The sequence below is a fragment of the Bufo gargarizans genome, chromosome 8 (genome assembly GCF_014858855.1).
Source record: "Bufo gargarizans isolate SCDJY-AF-19 chromosome 8, ASM1485885v1, whole genome shotgun sequence".
Taxonomy (NCBI): domain Eukaryota; kingdom Metazoa; phylum Chordata; class Amphibia; order Anura; family Bufonidae; genus Bufo; species Bufo gargarizans.
In genome coordinates, this window is record NC_058087.1 from 17739533 (window position 1) to 17758283 (window position 18751).

General features: G+C 44.7%; 1 protein-coding gene across 1 annotated transcript in view; it reads left to right on the top strand.

The window, feature by feature from the left end:
• The first annotated feature begins 7646 nt into the window (after positions 1–7646).
• Positions 7647–18751, top strand: part of LOC122944747 (prolyl endopeptidase FAP-like) — a 160225-nt gene continuing 149120 nt past the window's right edge. The window contains exons 1-2 of the mRNA XM_044303335.1: positions 7647–7775; positions 8016–8097. Coding sequence (XP_044159270.1) covers positions 7770–7775; positions 8016–8097 — 88 coding nt within the window. The 5' untranslated portion in view covers positions 7647–7769. The remainder of the gene's footprint in view (positions 7776–8015; positions 8098–18751) is intronic.

An 18751-nucleotide genomic window follows, 5' to 3' on the forward strand; every position in this document is an offset into this window, starting at 1 on the left:
TACCTTCCTTCAGCCGCATCTCTGTAGAGTTTCACAGAATTTTTTTTTGATTTCTCACTTTACTATCATCCTCAGATAACAGACCTCCCCTCCCCCCGTAGTGCCCATAAGTATAATGCCCTCTGTATAATTATAATATATACTGGCCGCTCTGTGTTATTATTATTATTCTTAATATTATAATGGCCCCCTCTGTATTAGGCTCCATTCACACGTCCGCAGAATGTGTCTGCATCCATTCCGCAATTGTGCGGAACGGGTGCGGACCCATGCATTATTTATGGGACGGAATGGATGTGGAAAGCACACAGTGTGCTCTTTGCATCCGCATTTCCGGAGCGGCCTGCCGAACTTCCAGTCCGCGGCTCTGGAAAAAAATAGAACATGTGCTATTCTTGTCTGCAGCTGCGGACAAGAATAGGCTGTTCTATGGTGGTGCCTGCCGGGTGTATTGCGGATCCGCAAAACACTACGGACGTGTGAATGGACCCTAATAGTAATAATTATGGCGCTCTTCAGCCCCTCCAGCATACAGTCCCATGTAAAATACATCACTCCTTGCCTTCAGCCCCTCCAACATACAGTCCCATGTGAAATACAAAACTCCCCCTGCCTTCAGCCCCTCCAGCATACAGTCCCATGTAAATAATATTATCTTTCCTCTCTTCGCCGCCTGCCTTCAGCCCTTCAGCATACAGTCCCATGTAAAATACATCACTCCCCGCCTTCAGCCCCTCCAACATACAGTCCCATGTAAAATACATCACTCCCCGCCTTCAGCCCCTCCAACATACAGTCCCATGTAAAATACAAAACTCCCCCTGCCTTCAGCCCTTCCAGCATACAGTCCCCATGTAAAATAATATCACCCCTCCTGCCTTCAGCCCCTCCAGCATACAGTCTCATGTAAAATACATCACTCTCTCTGCCTTCAGCCCCTCCAGCATATAGTCCCCATGTAAATAATATCACTTCACCCCCCCTCTCTTCAGACCACTCTAACATACAGTCTCCAGTACAAGGATTATTCCTCCTCCCTTCAGCCCCTGCAAAAAGCCCCCCCAAGTACACATAAAAGTCAATCTTCTCCACACACTGACCTGTAGCTTCTGCTCCTCTCTCCAACGTGCTCTGTTGAATCTCCTCTTGCACATCTTGAGGCCCCGCCCCCTGTATGACGAGACTCCGCCTCTTCCTCCGGTCATCATACCTCCCTGGAGCAAATACATTCTAGGGCTCTACGGTCTCATAGGCTTCAGAACACTCGCCTGAAGCCTATGAGAAGCATGGGATCAGGAGTTGGCACTTGACAGATGGCAGTGCAGCACGGAGGTGATGATTAGGGTGTGCCCAGGCACACCCGGCACACCCCGTGCGCACGCCTATGAGAATATCCCTGTATTTACTACCATCCATCTTTCCCTCAACTCTGACTAGTTTCCCAGTCCCGACTGCTGAAAAACATCCCCACAGCATGATGCTGCCACCACCATGTTTCACTGTGGAGATGGTGTTCTTTCGGTGATGTGATGTGTTGGGTTTGCGCCAGACATAGCGTTTTCTTTGATGGCTGAAAAGTTTAATTTTAGTCTCATCAAACCAGAGCACCCTCCTCCATACATTTTGGGAGTCTCCCACATGCCTTTTTGCAAACTCACAACGTGCCTTTTTGTTTTTAGCTGAAAGTAATTCTGGCCACTCTGCCATAAAGCCCAACTCTATGGAGCGTACGGCTTGTTGTCGTCCTATGTACAGATACTCCAGTCTCTGCTGTGGAACTCTGCAGCTCCTCCAGGGTTACCTTAGGTCTCTGTGCTGCCTCTCTGATTAATGCCCTCCTTGCCCTGTCTGTGAGTTTTGGTGGGCGGCCGTCTCTTGGCAGGTCTGCTGTTGTGCCATGTTCTTTCTATTTGGTTATGGTGCTCCTGGGGATCATCAAAGATTTGAATATTTTTGTATAACCTAACCCTGACTTGTACTTCCCAACAACATTGTCCCTTACTTGTTTGGAGAGCTCCTTGGTCTTCGTGGCAGTGTTTGGTTAGTGATGCCTCTTGCTTAGGTGTTGCAGCCTCTGGGGCCTTTCAAAAAAGGTGTGTATATGTAATGACAGATCATGTGGCAGTGTACTTAAAGGGATTGTTTGATAATTACTTGATAAAATATGCTCAGCAAAAATGTTCTTCCCGGCTACTTTCTAGTGCTGCCAATAGTTTTGCATGGTCACAACTGCTGGCAGACTCCCTTTCATAAAGGAAAATCTTCATTCAGGATCTCTTCAATTTGCCAGAGCTAAAAACAACTACAAAGAGTGTTATCCATACTGGAGGATGTGGTATGTATATGCATTGCACAGCCAGCCACTGATTTCAATGGGCACAATGTAATACGTCAAGGAAATGTGTCGCCAAAAATTTATCTGCCAGTTAAAACCAGATAGTGACACATCTCATTTTTATTGAATCTGATTTTATTTTCTGATTGCAGATATTTTTATTCTTTTCCCTAAACATGATTACGAGGCGGCCATCTTGCCTGAACTGTTCTGAACAACATTTAGAAAGCATGAAAGCATTAAGAAATTTGCTTTACGGCAGCCCCATGGGCCATAGGTCAGGAGGGGACCTCATTGACTTCTATGGGAGAGTTTTCTAGGCAATCTAACAATCACCTATTGTGAATGGTGGATCCTGTCTGTACACAGAGGTGATATCATTACAGGCAGGATTAGAATGAGTTAACTGCAGTAAAGTGATTTGTATAAACCAAGAAGTGGCACCTATTATTAGACATAGTGGCCGGTGTAAAAACGGCAGGATTTAACTTTTTTTTGTTCAAATATACTGAATACACAGTATCTACCCTTTAATTTCTCCTGCAGTGGCGCTTTAAGGTAATTGAACTTCTAATGGGTTTCTTCTCAGAGTACAGCTTACTTTCTAGTAATAGTTCTGATGTAAAGGTATTATCCAAAGCAAACAACACCTTTAAGAGATCCTAAAAGTGCTAAACATAGCATGGCTTAATGCAGCCAAGACTTTAGGTGAAATCAAGGCCAGAAGTGATGACATTTACACTGTTTGATTTTGTCAATGAAAGTGCAGAGGGTGTGACAGTTATAAAGAGAGCTGAGCCTCTAGGTGTAACAGCAACGCCCCCGTTGCTCCTAGAGGCTCATTTGCATATATTAAAACCATTTTTATCAGCAATATGGGCACATATAAACATTAGTGATGGAAGAACATCGGCCAGGACGTTTCGCGAACGCGTATTCACGATCAAATGTTTGCGAGCCGTGCGTTCGCAGCGGGCCCCATTCACTTTATTGGCAGGCGAACCTGAGAAATCTTCAGGTCATTTTTGCAGCCACCAAGTACTTACTAGAAGTGCACAAATAGTCCCACAACATGGACAGTGATATACCAGAGGGGGGTCAATGGCAAAAATTCCCACAAAAATATGTATTTTAATCAGGGGCCATTTGTATGCGTCTAAAAGGGAAACTCTCAAAAATGTGCCCTGCTGGAGCCGAGAAAATTTTTATTTTAGGCCACGGGAGTTCGGGCCCCAAAAATGAGGCATTCACCTGACAGAAAAGAACTTGTGATTATGTGGCTGGCGGTTTATTAAGCCTTCAGTGGATAACAATTTTACTGCAGGCCGGTGGAGTACAGGCCCCAAACATTAGGCATTGACCTGACAGAAAAGAACAAGTGATTATGTGGCTGGAGGTTTATTAGGCCTTCAGTGGATAACAATTTTACTGCAGGCCAGTGGAGTACAGGCATTGAATTCCTCCGAGATCCATGCCTCATTCATTTTTAGAAATGTGAGGTAGTCCAAACTGTCATGAGCTAGGCGAGTGCGCTTATTGGTCACGATGCCCTCTGCTGCGCTGAATGTCCTTTCGGACACGACAATCGACGAGGGGCAAGCCAAGAGTTCCATGGCAAATTTTGCCAGCTCTGGCCACAGGTCAAGCCTGCACACCCAGTAGTCCAGGGGTTCCTCGCTTCTCAGAGAGTCCACATCCGCCGTTATCCCGATGTAGTCGGACACCTGTCGGTCTAGGCGTTCCCTAATGCTGGATCCGGAGGGCAGCTCTCGATGGGTTGGCAGCAAGAATTATTTTATATCCGAAGTGACCAACACATCTTTAAACCGCCCTCTTCTTGTCGATGCGATAGGATTGGTACCCGCACCTGTTTCACTGTGGGTGGAAATTCCTCTGCCATGCCCGCAACAGCAGAATGCAGCATCTCTCGCAGCAAGTCCTGGAAATGCTGCATTCTGACAGCCCTCTGTGAAGCTGGTAACGAGTCCGCAATTTTGTGTTTGTACCGGGAGTCTAAGTACGTTGCCACCCAGTACTGGTCCTTGCCCTTTATGCTTTTTATACAGGGGTCCATCTTTAAACACTGGAGCATAAAGGCCCTCATTTGCACTAAATTGGAAGCGGTGGAGAGTCCTGGCTTCTGCTCATCGCCCAGGAGAATGTCGTCCTCTGTCTCCTCCACCCAGCCACGGACAACACCAGGGATCTCCAAAAAGTTTAAAGTCCCCCTCAAAGCTTGCACTTCTTGCTCCTCCTCCTCCTCCTCCCCCCAGCCACCATCCTTCTCTGACTCCTTTTCAGACACCTTCTGACTTGTCTCAGATGGAGTAGCCCTAGGAATTCATTCAGCATTTCGACTTCTTCGTCTTCCAGCTCCTGCTCCTCGTCGGCTTGATCAATGACACAATGCAATGCATGCTCCAAAAAGAAGGTGTAAGGTACTATGTCACTGATGGTGCCCTGGCTGCGACTGACCAGTTTGGTGATCTCATCAAATGGCCACAGAAGCCTGCATGCGTCGCTCATAAGTAGCCACTGGTGCGGTGAAAAGAAACCAAGCTCCCCAGAACCTTTCCTGACGCAGAGTTCGTACAGGTAGTCGTTAACGGCACGGTGCTGCTGGAGCAGCCTATCAAGCATATACAAGGTGGAGTTCCAGCGCGTCGGGCTGTCACAAATCAGACGTCTGACGGGCAGGTGGTATCGCCACTGAACGTCAGCAAGGCGACCCATGGGCCATGAAAGATCTTCTAAAATGGCTAGAGATTGTCCTGGACCCAAGGGTATTTGGCAACGAATCGCTGCTCAACTAAGTTCAGTACGTGTGCCATGCACAGCACGTGTGTCATTTTGCCCTGTTTCAGCACGTTCAGCAGATTGGCACCGTTGTCCCACACCACTTTGCCAACTGTCAAATTGAGCAGGGTTAGCCACTGATCAGCCTGTGACCACAGAGCTTCCACAAAATACAGATTGAGGGGTGCGATATACCTGCTTCCACAAATTAGGTATATCAAACCTTTTAATCAGTATTTTGTAAAAGCAGGTATATCGCACCCCTCAATCAGTATTTTGTGGAAACAGGTATATAGAACACCTGAATCAATATTTGGTGGAAGCAGGTATATCGCACCCCTCAATCATTTTTTTTGGGGGCTATAGGTATATCACAACAGTTGCAATTAGTTATTCCAATAGCGTTTGTCCCTCTATATAGCTGCAGTATCGTAGCAGAACCACACACAACTGATGCACAATACAAATGCACTATAATATACTTTCTATGTTAGAAATTATATTATAAGTATATCACACCCCTCAGTATATCACACCTATCGACAGCACACCTATACCAGTCCTTAAAAGGACTTTTGTGGCCCTATTAGCTAGCGTTTGGTGTCTATAACAGTCTGTCCCTGCTCCACAATGCAACCTCTCCCTACACTGTCAAAACACAGAATGTAAAATTGCTGCCAGATCGGGTTCTGTTATAGGGTGGGGGTGTGTCCATGTGCTGAAACGTCTCAATTGGCTGTCCTGTCCCACCTGATGGATGTGTCATGGGTCAAAACTTGGCGCAATGCAAAATAATATAGTGCATGCAAACATCTCCATATGTTCACATGTTTGGCGAATTGCGAACGAGCAAAGTTCGCCGCGAAACGACCGAAGGGAAAACCGCAAGGCCATCTGTAATGAACATGTCACCAACAAAGATGCCTTCATCTGCCAAACGCACATGTAACAGGTCAGCCAGGATGCTTTGATTCATCCCAAAGCTGTAGCATTTTTTTATGTCTCATTTTTGTATTTTTGGAGGATTTTAAAGCTCATTTAATAAAAAAACATGGCATTTTAGACTGAGGATTTTTCCGCCTTTATTTTTGAATGGTGTACTGAACTGACACAGGATTGTCCGGTTTTCCCGAGAGCACAGTGGGATCTCAGAAAGAGGGTGAGCGCATGCACATCTTTTGTTTTGTTTGGTTTGTCCACCATATGATGCAGGCTTCTAGCTATGCATGTCCTGGACGGCAGTGATGGTGTCTTAATATGTTTCCCACCACCTTGCAGCGGAGTCTTGATTAATTGCTTGATCACTCTGCTGACACAAATATGCCATAGTTTACAAATATTTTTAGGACTAGGACCCTGCAGTCTCTCTGGGGCAATGATGTCCTTGTAGATGAGCCACCTCTATGGTCCACATGGCCTGATGGAGTGGGAGGTGGATTGCATGTTTCTTCACTTCTCACTTTTTTTTTTTACATTCTTAGACTGACTCTAATTGGCAGGAAGTTGGACCAGCCCATTCCTAAGGAAGAAATTGAATAGTAAATTCTATTCCTATTGCCAAACACTACCAACTATACCCCATCTGCTGGTGAACAAGCTATATAGTGTGACATTACACTACATTGCATTACAATACAAACCAATTGTAGTAGCCCCATATCTGGGGTACTACACATACACATCCTTTTTTAGGACTCTGAATTATGGTATTCCTTTGTTACTCCGCCCCCAGAAATTTCTCGATAAACTGACAACTGGGCGTTACTAGTTGTCAGTGTGTCCTTACATTGTCCAGTCAGGGCTGACAGTGCCAGAATGTGTAGGGAAGCACCCATTGGTCAGGAGGGAATGTTAATGCCCAGTTTTCAATGTATTCAGAATACTCAGGAGGAGTAATAGAGGAACAACACAAAACAGAATTCAAAGAAAAGATGCCCAAGAATTGTTATTTCATGGTATGTGCTAAAACATACATGTCCAGAAAGGTTACAGATCCTCTTCAATGGTACGCAAAAAAGCAAAATACACAATAAATCTGCAATGCATATCTTACCTAGAATATAGGAAGCCATATGTGACTGTACAGACGTCTAACGCCATATGTTACGTGACCTTAGCTGTCCACTGTGCATTCTGTGCTCACTACTTTGCAATATCCTATGACATGCAATTCTGTTTTTGCAGGAAATGAATCATAAAAAGAAGCAGACACAAACCTTCTCTACTAAACTGCTGCCCATTGCCGTTTCTAGGATCGCTCAGTTACCTTTTGATGTAAAAGTTGTACATTATGGCAGATTTGACCTGTCTGCACATTCTTCTATATGAACGTATTAAGTCATAGGTGGATGGGAAGTTTAAGCATGACTTTTGCTGGACACAGAGGTTTGGATCCACCCTGGAGCCACCCACTGTTCTACCCAAAAGAAAAATACGCCCATAAAATCTGTTTTCAATTCCCTTTTTTTTTTTCCTCTAAATCTCCAAAGGTTGCAAAACGTTTTCAAAGTATTGAGCAAAATCTGCAGTGTTTTGGAAGAATTCTTATTCATAAGGAAACTTCCTGCACGTTGGCACTTCACATCCATTCGGAAGCAATTCAGCAGCGATCACTTAGTTGCCTCTATTTCTAGTAAGAATGAAGGTGAGTTCTACAAGATGCAACTTTTTTTTTTAAGAATTCACTCCGGTACTATTGTTGGGATTCAAGAATTTTACATTCATGTTTATTATTAGAATTTGAAAAAATGTTGTAACAGAATTCAGATCTCTCTGCTGGTAATTGTATTGTCTTAATCAATGGCAGATGGTTGGATCCTGCAATTTTAGCTACTTTTCATGGTTTATTGGGCTCTTTGCTGATGTTTATGTTTTCTATTTGCAGCCTCAATTAAAAGTGATTATTGTCATAGCTGCGGCCATTGTTCTGATAGTACCCGTGATAATGATTTTACTTCTTAAATCAGGTAAGTGGGTTTTATACAGAATGAAAACATTTTATGTGCAATGTATTTTACAGATTCATAGACTAATAGATAGATAAATAGATAGATACGAAAATAGACATAAATAGATATACCAACTAAAAGATAGATAGATAGATAGATAGATAAAAAACAGTAGCACTGTCAGGAATGCGGAGGACGGGTGCAATCCTTCCCAGACCATAGGTTCTAGTCCAATGGATGATCAAAAAACATAAAAATTGATCCAGAACTTTAAATAAAGTGAAGATGGGTCCACTACCCATCTTAACTTTATTTGGAGTGCTGCCTAAATTTTAGTGGTTTTCTTCGATAGATAGGTAGACAGACATAGAGAGATAGATAGATAGATAGATAAAAGAATACAATTAATACTGTAATAGAGACAGCAATAGTAGACAGAGACATGTGAGATATGAAATAGACAGAAATAGACAGGTAGAAAAAGACAGATACGGTAGATAGCAGATAGGTTATGGGGCGCTGTGAACAGGGCTGATATGCGGTGCAGACCATGTGTATGGCGCGGTATCTAGATAAACAACACCAGTTCTTTGCTCTACTGATTGGTGGGTGTCAGATCCACACTAAAGAAACACTGATGGCCTATTCTTAAGGTGAATTTACATGGCCCGATATTTGGGCTGATTATCAGGAATGAACGTTCCTACGAATGCTTGTCCCCGATAATCTGCCCATCCAAAGGTGCTGCGGATCACCGGATGAATGGGATAAATGCTCATTCATCGGTTGAAATGATGGAGTTGTGGACACATCAATCGTCATTCCCGGGCAGCAGTCTAAACAGGACTCTGCTGCCCAGGAGCAATGATTATGTATGAGGGCAAGTGATAGCAACAGTGATCGCTCATCCTCATACTGTGGAGGTGATCGCCACATGTAAATGCAGGGAAGAGAGGACTGTGAGCTTCAGGAACGGGTGGGTAGTTACTCAGTTTTTTAAGTTTTTAATACAGAGGGGTCACAGAAGACTTTATTACTATGGAGGGGGCACAGAGGACTTTATTACTATGGAGGGGGCACATAGGTCTTTATTACTATGGAGGGGGCACAGATGGCATTTCTACTATGAAGGGGGCACAGAGGGCATTACTACTCTGGAGGGGGCACAGAGGGAATTATTACTATGGAGGGGGCACAGAGGACTTTATTACTATGGAGGGGGCACAGAGGGCATTATTACTATGGAGGGGGCACAGAGGACTTTGTTACTATGGAGGGGGCACAGAGGTTTTTATTACTATGGAGGGGGCACAGAGGGCATTTCTACTATGGAGGGGGCACAGAGGGCATTACTACTCTGGAGGGGGCACACAGGGCATTAGTAATGTGAAGGGGCACATTGGCCATTTCTACTATGGAGGGGGCAGAGAGCCAGAGGGCATTACTACAATGAAGGGGGCACAGTGGGCATTATTACTGTGAAGGGGGCACAGTGGGCATCATTACTTTGAAGGGGGCACAATGGGGATTTCTACTATGAAGGGGGCACAATGGGGATTATTACTGTGAAGGGGGCACAATGGGGATTTAATTACTGTGAGGGGACACACTTCTGTACAAAACTACTGTGAAGGTTGTACAATGAGGGCAATACTACTGTGAGGGGGTACATTTTTTTAAAAAGTAGTGGGGGGGGGGGGGGCAGAGAAAGGACCCGCCCCAGGTGCCAAACACTGTAGGTATGCCACTGAAGCAGGGAACTATTTGCTCCCTGCTCCACCATTGAGCCTCCAGCACTCCACAGCAGCAGCACGATGTCCTCACACATGGTCCTGCTGATCTGTGTAGGAGGAGGAGCGGGGTGCACAGCAGCGCCATGTGTCACAGTATCCTGCTGCTGCTGATAGGGAGCGCGGATGATAGGAGGAGCCCGGAGATTGAGGCGAGGAAGGATTTATTGTTTAGTTTTTTTCACTTCCTGTGAAGGGGACACATCTGGGCATAACCACTGTGAAAATAGGCATTGGGCACATATCTTGGCATATCCGCCGTAAGACGGCACACATCTTGGCATATGAACTGTGAGGGGGCACATATCTTGGCATATCTACTGTGAGGGGGGACACATCTTGGCATATCAACTGTGAGTCGGCACATATTTTGGCATATCTACTGTGAAAATAGGCATTGGGCACATATCTTGGCATATCTGCCGTAAGAGGGCACACATCTTGGCATATGTACTGTGAGGGGGGCACATATCTTGGCATTTCTACTGTGAGGGGGGCACATATCTTGGCATATCCACCGTAAGAGGGCACATATCTTGGCATATCTACTGTGAGGGGGCACATATCTGTGAGTAGACCTGAGGGACTGAAACACTGGGTAGAAAATAAAAGTAGGCACATAAGGACTGATTCACATATATCCGCTCTGTAGCATGTTCTGTGTAAGGTATTTAATCTATAATACATGCAGTTTCATTGCTGTAAGCGCCGTGCAAAATGCCACAAGGGGTCCTACTGACACTTTATCGCCCAAGGGCCCACATGAGCCTGGAACCGGCCCTGGATATATAGATATGAGATACTGTTAAAGATATAATAAACTAATCTGGCCGCTCACATCAGATAACTGCAGGCAAAAAATCATTTTGGCCCCATTTTCTTGTCAGTATTGGTGTTTGGCTCGGACAAGCACCTCTTAATTCCTATGACGGAGGGAGTCACCTTATTCCTCACTTGTTCGAAAGAACACGATAGAAAGAGCCGTGAAAATGACGAATCCCCCCAGAGTGTCTGGCAGCAGAGAGAACTGTAATGTGTGAACCTCACTACATTAGAGTAATTCAGTATTTCCTGGAAATCAGTCATATTTCGGCGTGGCTCCCTCTTAGACACCGAAAGAAATATTAGACAGTAAAGTTACAGCTTTTAAAGCACAGTTTATCTGCTTCTGATCTAATGTCCGAATAATATGTGTGACTCTACTAATGTTATCCTGCTACATGCTATGAACATCTAGCGGCACTGTTTTTCACGTACATGTAGTGAAATAACAACTATGACGCTATGAAAATGATATTTTGCTTTAGTTTTGTATATGAACTATATGCACCTTCTATAGTAGAATGTATGAGGCATGTTCACACAATGGATTTTGTAAATCCACCTACAAAATTCAGAGAGAATTCAGTACATGTTTAGTTTTTTATGCGTTTTTGGCTGCAGATTTTCAACACTTTTCTTTTTTAACCAATGGGTGTTTACGTCAATACAAAAATGCGCAAAAAACACGTGGACAAGTAAGAAGCTTTTTTTTTTTTACACATCCCATTCATTTCAGTGGGAGATTCAGTGTGGATTCTGTCCCAGTGTGGATTTCCAGGAGGAAAAAAAGCAAGTGCTGATTCTCATTGAAATTTTTGGGAGGCGGCTGTTTTAAAACTTTTTTGGAGTTGATTTTGAGGCAGAAATGTGCCAAAATCAGTGCCAAAAACTCTGTGTGAACTGACCCTTAAGTATGCAGTTGTATTTTATTTGTCTTGTGATAATAGAGATAATACTCAGCACTTAGGTATTCTATGATGTCTACACTGGAACCTGTCAATTATCTGCAGATGGGTGGGAAGATAGAGAGCTCATGAATAAGCTGGACTCTTCACCTGACTCTTGTCCCTAACGTTCTGCCAGTCTCAAACTTTAAATTCTCAACAACCACTGAAATCAGTGTGTCTGTCAATAGTACAGGATATGGCAGGCAAGGCAATGGGAGATTCACATAGTAGACTGTCCCATCTGGAAAACCTGCCTGGTCTACTTCCACTGGTTTATCTTTCTCCAGTTTGTCATGGGGAAGGATGGGGGGTCAGCAATGTACTCATAGTAAGGTGATTGGGCAACAACTCAGTACATGGCTAGAGCAGGAACCTCTCTTTGTAGAAGCTCTGCTCTGGTTTTTAGATGGGGTTCTAAAGCAGAAGACTTCCTTTTGCCATCTATGTGCCCTAACAGAGACAACCCCTTTAAATTCTTTGGATGTTAGATGGAAGCGAGAAGCACATTGCATCACCTCTTAGATTGGGTGAATTAGGGTGAACTTTAAACAGCTTGGCATAACCTAAGAGGGGATATTAGAGTTGGTTGTCTGAAGCAGATAAACCCCTTTACAAAACAAGGGCAAACCTACCATAGAGACAGGTCATGCAGCTGCTATGGGCCCTCTGGAGAGAGTAGATCCAGAGCAGGTTAGCTATATCTCTTATCTTAATAGGTGATATGAAACTGTCCAGGGATCTACACAGATTGTAAAAACTAGAAATGTTGAGAAATAACCCAAGGACCTTAAAGAGGGTCGATGGTGCAAAGGAGCATCAAGTCCTAATGTCCAAAGTTGTTAGGTGACCAGCACCAAAAGAGGTCTGATTTACTCCTTGCCCCCTCACCTTGGACACCTACTTCTTTTTGTGTGATTGAACCTGAATATGTTTTCTGAAAATGTAGCTTTTTTCCTTTCTGTCTTCTTCCCAGCTACACTGAATGGTTGCTACAGGCTCGTTTCTGTAGCTGACGTTTTGTCAGCTCATAAAAATGTTGGAATTTATCCAATAGACTTTTTACTTTAAACCTTATGTTAATGATTGTGGTGAAAATCGGCTTCATAGAATTTGTGATTCCCGGGTAGCTGCCTTTTAAACAGTCCACATTCTCCTTTGTCTTCCCCACCATTAATCCCAATGAATTCATGTGCTACTCCTTCAGTGCTCTGCCTACAGGATCTTGTCCTCACTAGGAGGTCGCTCATAACTTCTGAGTTCATGGCAGGAAAATCTTACTCATGTAGCTAAAGGGACATTAGTCAGCGAGTGCGAACGATGAGCAACATTCTGTATAGTGCTTAAGAATCGACGAATGAATGATGGAGAACATTGACAATTGTTTCCAGCATTATCAATTTAGGTACTTAAAGATGGTAACCACTTTGGACAATCTATTTATGTTAGAAGGGTCTTCTGAATATAGGCTTATTACAGGATGTGGTGCTGCTGGGACCCCATTGATTAGCTGTAGTCCTGCAAAGGAACCTTGTAGCAATTGCCCTGCATAATTACATGGTGCCCGTTGATAGTCGTGATAGTCATTGAAGTGCAATTTCCCATCCAAGGTTATGTACACTGGCCTCAGCAGTGACATATCCCTGAATGGCACATGACCAGACAGACTCAGTGGTCATGTGCTGCTGTGGGAGCGCTCCACTGTTGAGGCCAGTAAATTGCTTCAGAAGTGCACATGTCTACAAACGGGACCTCACACTTTCAAAAGGTGAGTGAAAGGTAGTGTAGGGAACAGTGCAGTCCTGTACTCCACCCAAGAATTGAAACAATAGCACAATAAACGCTAGTTAGGCAAAAAAAGGCCAATCATAGGGACCTGCTGGCTGCCTGTGTAAATCTTCCACTGACAGGAAGCATGCGATGCCAGCACTGAGCCTGATTGGCACAGACATGTAAGTATGTGACAGTGAGTGGATTTTTAACCTAATTTTAGACATTCCCATCAGTTTATCAGTTAAACAGGCAAAAATAAGAAGCAGGCATCCCACTGCTGTGGCACTTCATTGTATTACTTTTATATTATTTTATACAGAACTGCTTCCATAGAGGTTTGTGATGCCTTCTTCTGTTCCACTTTATGTCCATATTTGCCAACTTTTGACCTGTACCCTCTGGGAAAGGGTATGGTGCAGTACGTGAAAGCATACTGCAAAATTCTTTTGGTGATTACCTTGTCTCTCTGTTGTGAATTAATCTAATTGCTTGGGGTAGGGAATTCCAGAGAACTGGTGCAGCTTTGGAGAAGTCTTGGAGATGTGCGTGGGGGCAGTGGCGTACCGCTAATATAGGCAGGGTACGCCACTGCTATGGGGCCCGCGGCACAGGGGGGCTCGGAGCGCACAGAAGGCCCCGCCCCCTGCAACTGCGCTCACTGCAGGCTCAGCTTGAAGGCTCCCCCCCAACTCTCACAGACTCGTGCTGCGCGGTCCCTTGGCTCGTGTACCTGCACAGCACTACACATTGGGCCAATCAGCATTAGGAGTGTGCAAAGATCCTGCTGCTGATTGGCCTAGGTGTATTGCTGGCAGGCAGCAAGCGTGCACCTAGCGTGGAAGAAATTGAAAGTGACTTGTGCTGTCTGCCCGCCTCGCCAGTGTCGCCAGCCAAACCGTCATCCCGCAGCCAGTCCAGACCTGTGCCACTGCCAGCCCGCCCACACAGTAAGATTGCCTCAGCCGCCAGTCACTATCTTTCCAACCCCAACCCGGATCATTAAACAAAAAATTCCTGTACTAATAATAGTCTCTCTTACTGGCACTGGCGTAATTAGAAATGACTGGTCCCCACAGGAAACTTTTGAACGGGCCCCACAGCAAATTTTTGAATGGGCCCCCCCAGTTGTCCAGCACCTCTGACCGGCAGAGACCCTTGACTTCTTTCCTAATACAGTCCAATTATCGTCCAATAGACAATGTCAAAATATCATACTACAGTATGCATATATTTCCATGACTTGTCTATTGGACGATAGTTGGACTGTATTAGGGAAGAAGTCAGGGGTCTCTGCTGGTCAGTAGTGCTGGACAACTGGGGGGGGCATTAAAAAATTTGCTGTAGGGCCCGTTGAAAAATTTCCTGTGCTGCCCAGTCATTTCTAATTACGCCAGTGTCCCTAATGTTTTTGGTAGGTCATGTATACATTTCTTTATTTGCAAATGAGGGTGTGGCAGGGGAGGAGGCAGGGCAGGAGGTGGGATGGGTCAGACTAGGGGGCGGGGTTAGGGTGCCCAATTCAGAATCTTGCTATGGGGCCCACCCAATGATTTCTATGTACGCCCCTGCGTGAGGGGTTTAGATTATGGTGAATGTCAGTCATAAGTCCTTGGCTGAACGGAGACCACGGGTAGGGTGGTAGACAGATATGAGGGAGGAGATGTAGGGGTGCAGCACTGCGGAGAGCTTTGTGGGTGAGAATGAGCAGTTTAAATGTAATACTGTATTATACAGGCAACCAGTGCAATGGTACAGGCATCGGAGTAGCGGTTAGAAAGGTAGATGAGCCTGGCTGCTGCATTCAGGATGGGTTGGAGAGGGGAGAGTCTGGTGAGCGGTAGGCCAACTAGTAATAAGTTACAGTAATCAAGATGGGAATGGATCAGGGCAACAATGCTATTTTTTGTTGTTCCCACAATAAGAATGGGGAAGATTCTATAAATGTTTTTGAGGTGCAGGCAGCATAAGCGGGCAAGAGATTGACCATGGGGGTAAAGGAAAGATGTGTCAAGTAGCACAGAGACAGCGGGCATTCCACCTAGATGTGATGGTACATTTAGAGTACAAAAGGGCTTCCTTCCAGGATAAAGCAGCCCAGCTGTTCCTGGGAGATTTGCCATGCTGTTCCTGAGAGATTTGCCAGTTATTACAGGAGTCCGGGAAGTCTTGCCATTTTTTGGGAGCCTCCTGGACGTTCTCGGAGAGTTGTTGGGCATGTTTATGTATCCGATTTCATATAGAGGCACAAAGAGATATATTTCTGTCAGATTACATACCCATGTTCCATCAGACCCTGTATATGAAAAGGTATTGTCCCTCAGAAGCTCCGCTTAATGGCCTCCCAAAGTGCAAGTCATTGGGCCAGAAGAAGCATTTCCAGTGTAAGCAAGAAAGTTGTAGAAGTCTTCTCTGCAAACTCTTTGTTTGAGGTTGTGGGTGCAAACATGCCCTCTAGTTCCAATTTAGGACAGCTATGAGAAGCTGTTTTATATATGTGACAGCCCCCTTTATAAAGAACCTGCCTTGACTTCACCAGAGACATAATAAATGCTCCTGGGCCCCTCCCCAGTGCAAAATCTGCAACAGGGCCTCCCCCACGTCCCAGAACCCAGGTGCAATTGCTTTCTATGCAACCCCTATCGCTACCTTCCTGGGTTATGTTCTGTGCCTCTGTGGCCAGCTGTAGCTATGGCTGTTGTTGTCACTTGGCAGACATGTTGGGAAGATTTTATGCTCCTCGACAATCACTGTCACCATGGAAACTGACAGCGGCGCGAAGAAGTGTGTCACTGGTTTTAGATGATGATCAGGCATGTCAGATATTTACAATGTGCCTGCCAAATGACAGCAATCACTCTGATTAAAGCTGTTGACTGACAATCTTGTGTAGCCGTTCTATATTAAGTATCAGGGGCTCTTCCAGGAAGGAGTGGTAACCGGCGTAATTACTTTAATGAAGGATATATTTTCGGCACTCTTAAGTGGAGTCATCTTCCAGAATGTTTCACTGGAGACATGTGTTTAGTCAAAAATCAATTGACCTTAAAAAACTACGAACTGAACCTTCTGCTTCACGTCCAGGCCTTGGTGCCGATATGGTGTAGCATCACCCACACTACCAAACCAGCACCGACTGACTGCCAATACTTGTGTGGAAGTATTAAAGACGTGTTTCCATTAGGAACATTTGTATGATCGCTTGGGACGGGGGGGTGGGGGGGGGTGGTACAAATAGTGGGACCTTCACCAATAAACAGAACGTGGCTCTAATTATAAAACATGAGACACATACAGTGTTCCGCTATCTCCGCCATTCCCATAGGAGTGAATGGAGCGAGTACTCGTTATTACACTGCACCGCCGAAACTTTGAGACAATGGGCAGTGCAATGAACAGGAAGCAGCGCCTTAAAAAGCTGATTAGCAGGGGTGCCCGGTGTCAGACCCCCGTCGATCAGATATTGATGACCTATCTCGACAATATAAATAGGAGGACAAATCCTTTAAAACAAAAGTGCTGGAAAACCCCCTCGAAATCAAGAAATTTCAGGTTGTTCTCATCTATTTTTCACAAAATATTTACCACCTTCCTTATACAGGTAGAACAGATTTGTCATATTTGCTTTACATTCTTGACTACAACTGCACTGAGGAACATACGATATTAATATATACTGTAAGTGAGTTTCTTTTAGAAATCTGCAGATTCAATTTGTTCTAGGAAACTGGGATTACCGCAAGCACCACGATGGAATTCATATTTGACCTCATAAAATGTGCTGAAGATTGAATAATTTCTTCACCCTGTGGTCAAGAGTGCATGCACAGGCGCATGAGCATCGCCTTATGTATTTCATTGTGCGAGAAGTAACTACCAGAAGCCTTAGTCAAGGCAGAATTTATAAGGAAGCTCTAGCACATGGATCAGCATACCGCGGCACTTCAGCTGCTGTGAAACTACAACTCCCAGCATGCACACCTTTTTGGCTGTTCTTGTAACTCCCATAGAAGTAAAAGGAGGATTCTGGGAGTTGTAGTTTTTAGAACAGCTTTAGTGCCGGAGGTTGCTGATCCCTGCTCTAGCAATAGCTTGTCACATTGCTTGCTTGAGAAAACATGACTGCCCCGTATTTCTAAAAACACCAAGGGCTGCGTCTGGTATTGAGAATCAGCCTGATTCATATGAATGGGGCTGAGCTGCATCACCAACACAAGTGAGGCGGTGTTTTTGCAAGAAGGCAGCCATGTTTTTCAGCCTATAAACAAAAATTTTGTCCCACAGTTTTGCGGAACGGGTGCGGACCCATTCATTTTCAATGGGACCACAAAAGATGCCGTCAGCACACCATGTGCTGTCCGCATTCGCACCTTCGTTCCGCAGCCCCACAAGAAAATAGAACATGTCCTATTCTTGTCCGCAGCCACGAACAAGCAAAGGCATTTCTATCATAGTGTTGGCCAAATGCGGAACGCACATGGCCGGTGTCCGTGTTTTGCGGACATGTGAATGGACCCTTATCACGGAACTGTATAACAGAATTATGAACGTATATCCGAACCCATCCAGGCAGAGGCAGGTAGATTTTTTTCAGCAAACAAAACTTTGCCTTACAATATTCACTTGTTCATTCCATTGGGGAAGCTGCCTTTTTCAAGCATTTTACATCCAAACATATTCCCCAGGACACAAGCTTGATGGTTGCAATTCACTCAATATAAGGGCATAAACTTGTAAGGGCATATCACTCTTGATGCTTATTCTGTTAGGCTAGTTTCGCACTAGCGGTAAATTCTTCCAACAGGCTGTTCCAGCAGAGGAATAGCCTGACGGAAGACATCATATCCGGAAAAGGCCAGAGCACCTCCAGGGTCTATTGACTATAATGGCATTAGTCCTGGGATTCGGATGGAGAAATGCCGCTATCAATGGGCTTCGGTGCGGTAAGGTAGTATCTGGCTATGCCCTATACAATGTCTTTCGGCAGGCTATTCCTCTGCTGTAACAGCCTACCAGAAGAATTTGCCACTAGTGTGAAACTAGTCTAAGAGAATAAACATCAAGAGTGATATGCCTTTAAGAGACTGCAAGAAACTAATCTTAGGGGCACAGTTCTTGCCAATTATATACAGTCTGTGTTTATAGTCTATATACACTGTAATAGTCCCCCGTTCCAGGGGAAATATTCAAACCCCTCAGACTGAAATCCTCTCTTCTGTAAAGGGCCAGTTCTTCTCGAGCTTGGCTCAGGGTCCCACCTTAAAAGCCTACGTAAGACCCAGGTATATAGAGAGCATTCCATATCATGGCCATGTAATTGAGAGTTCTAGTTTCATGGAAAATGTG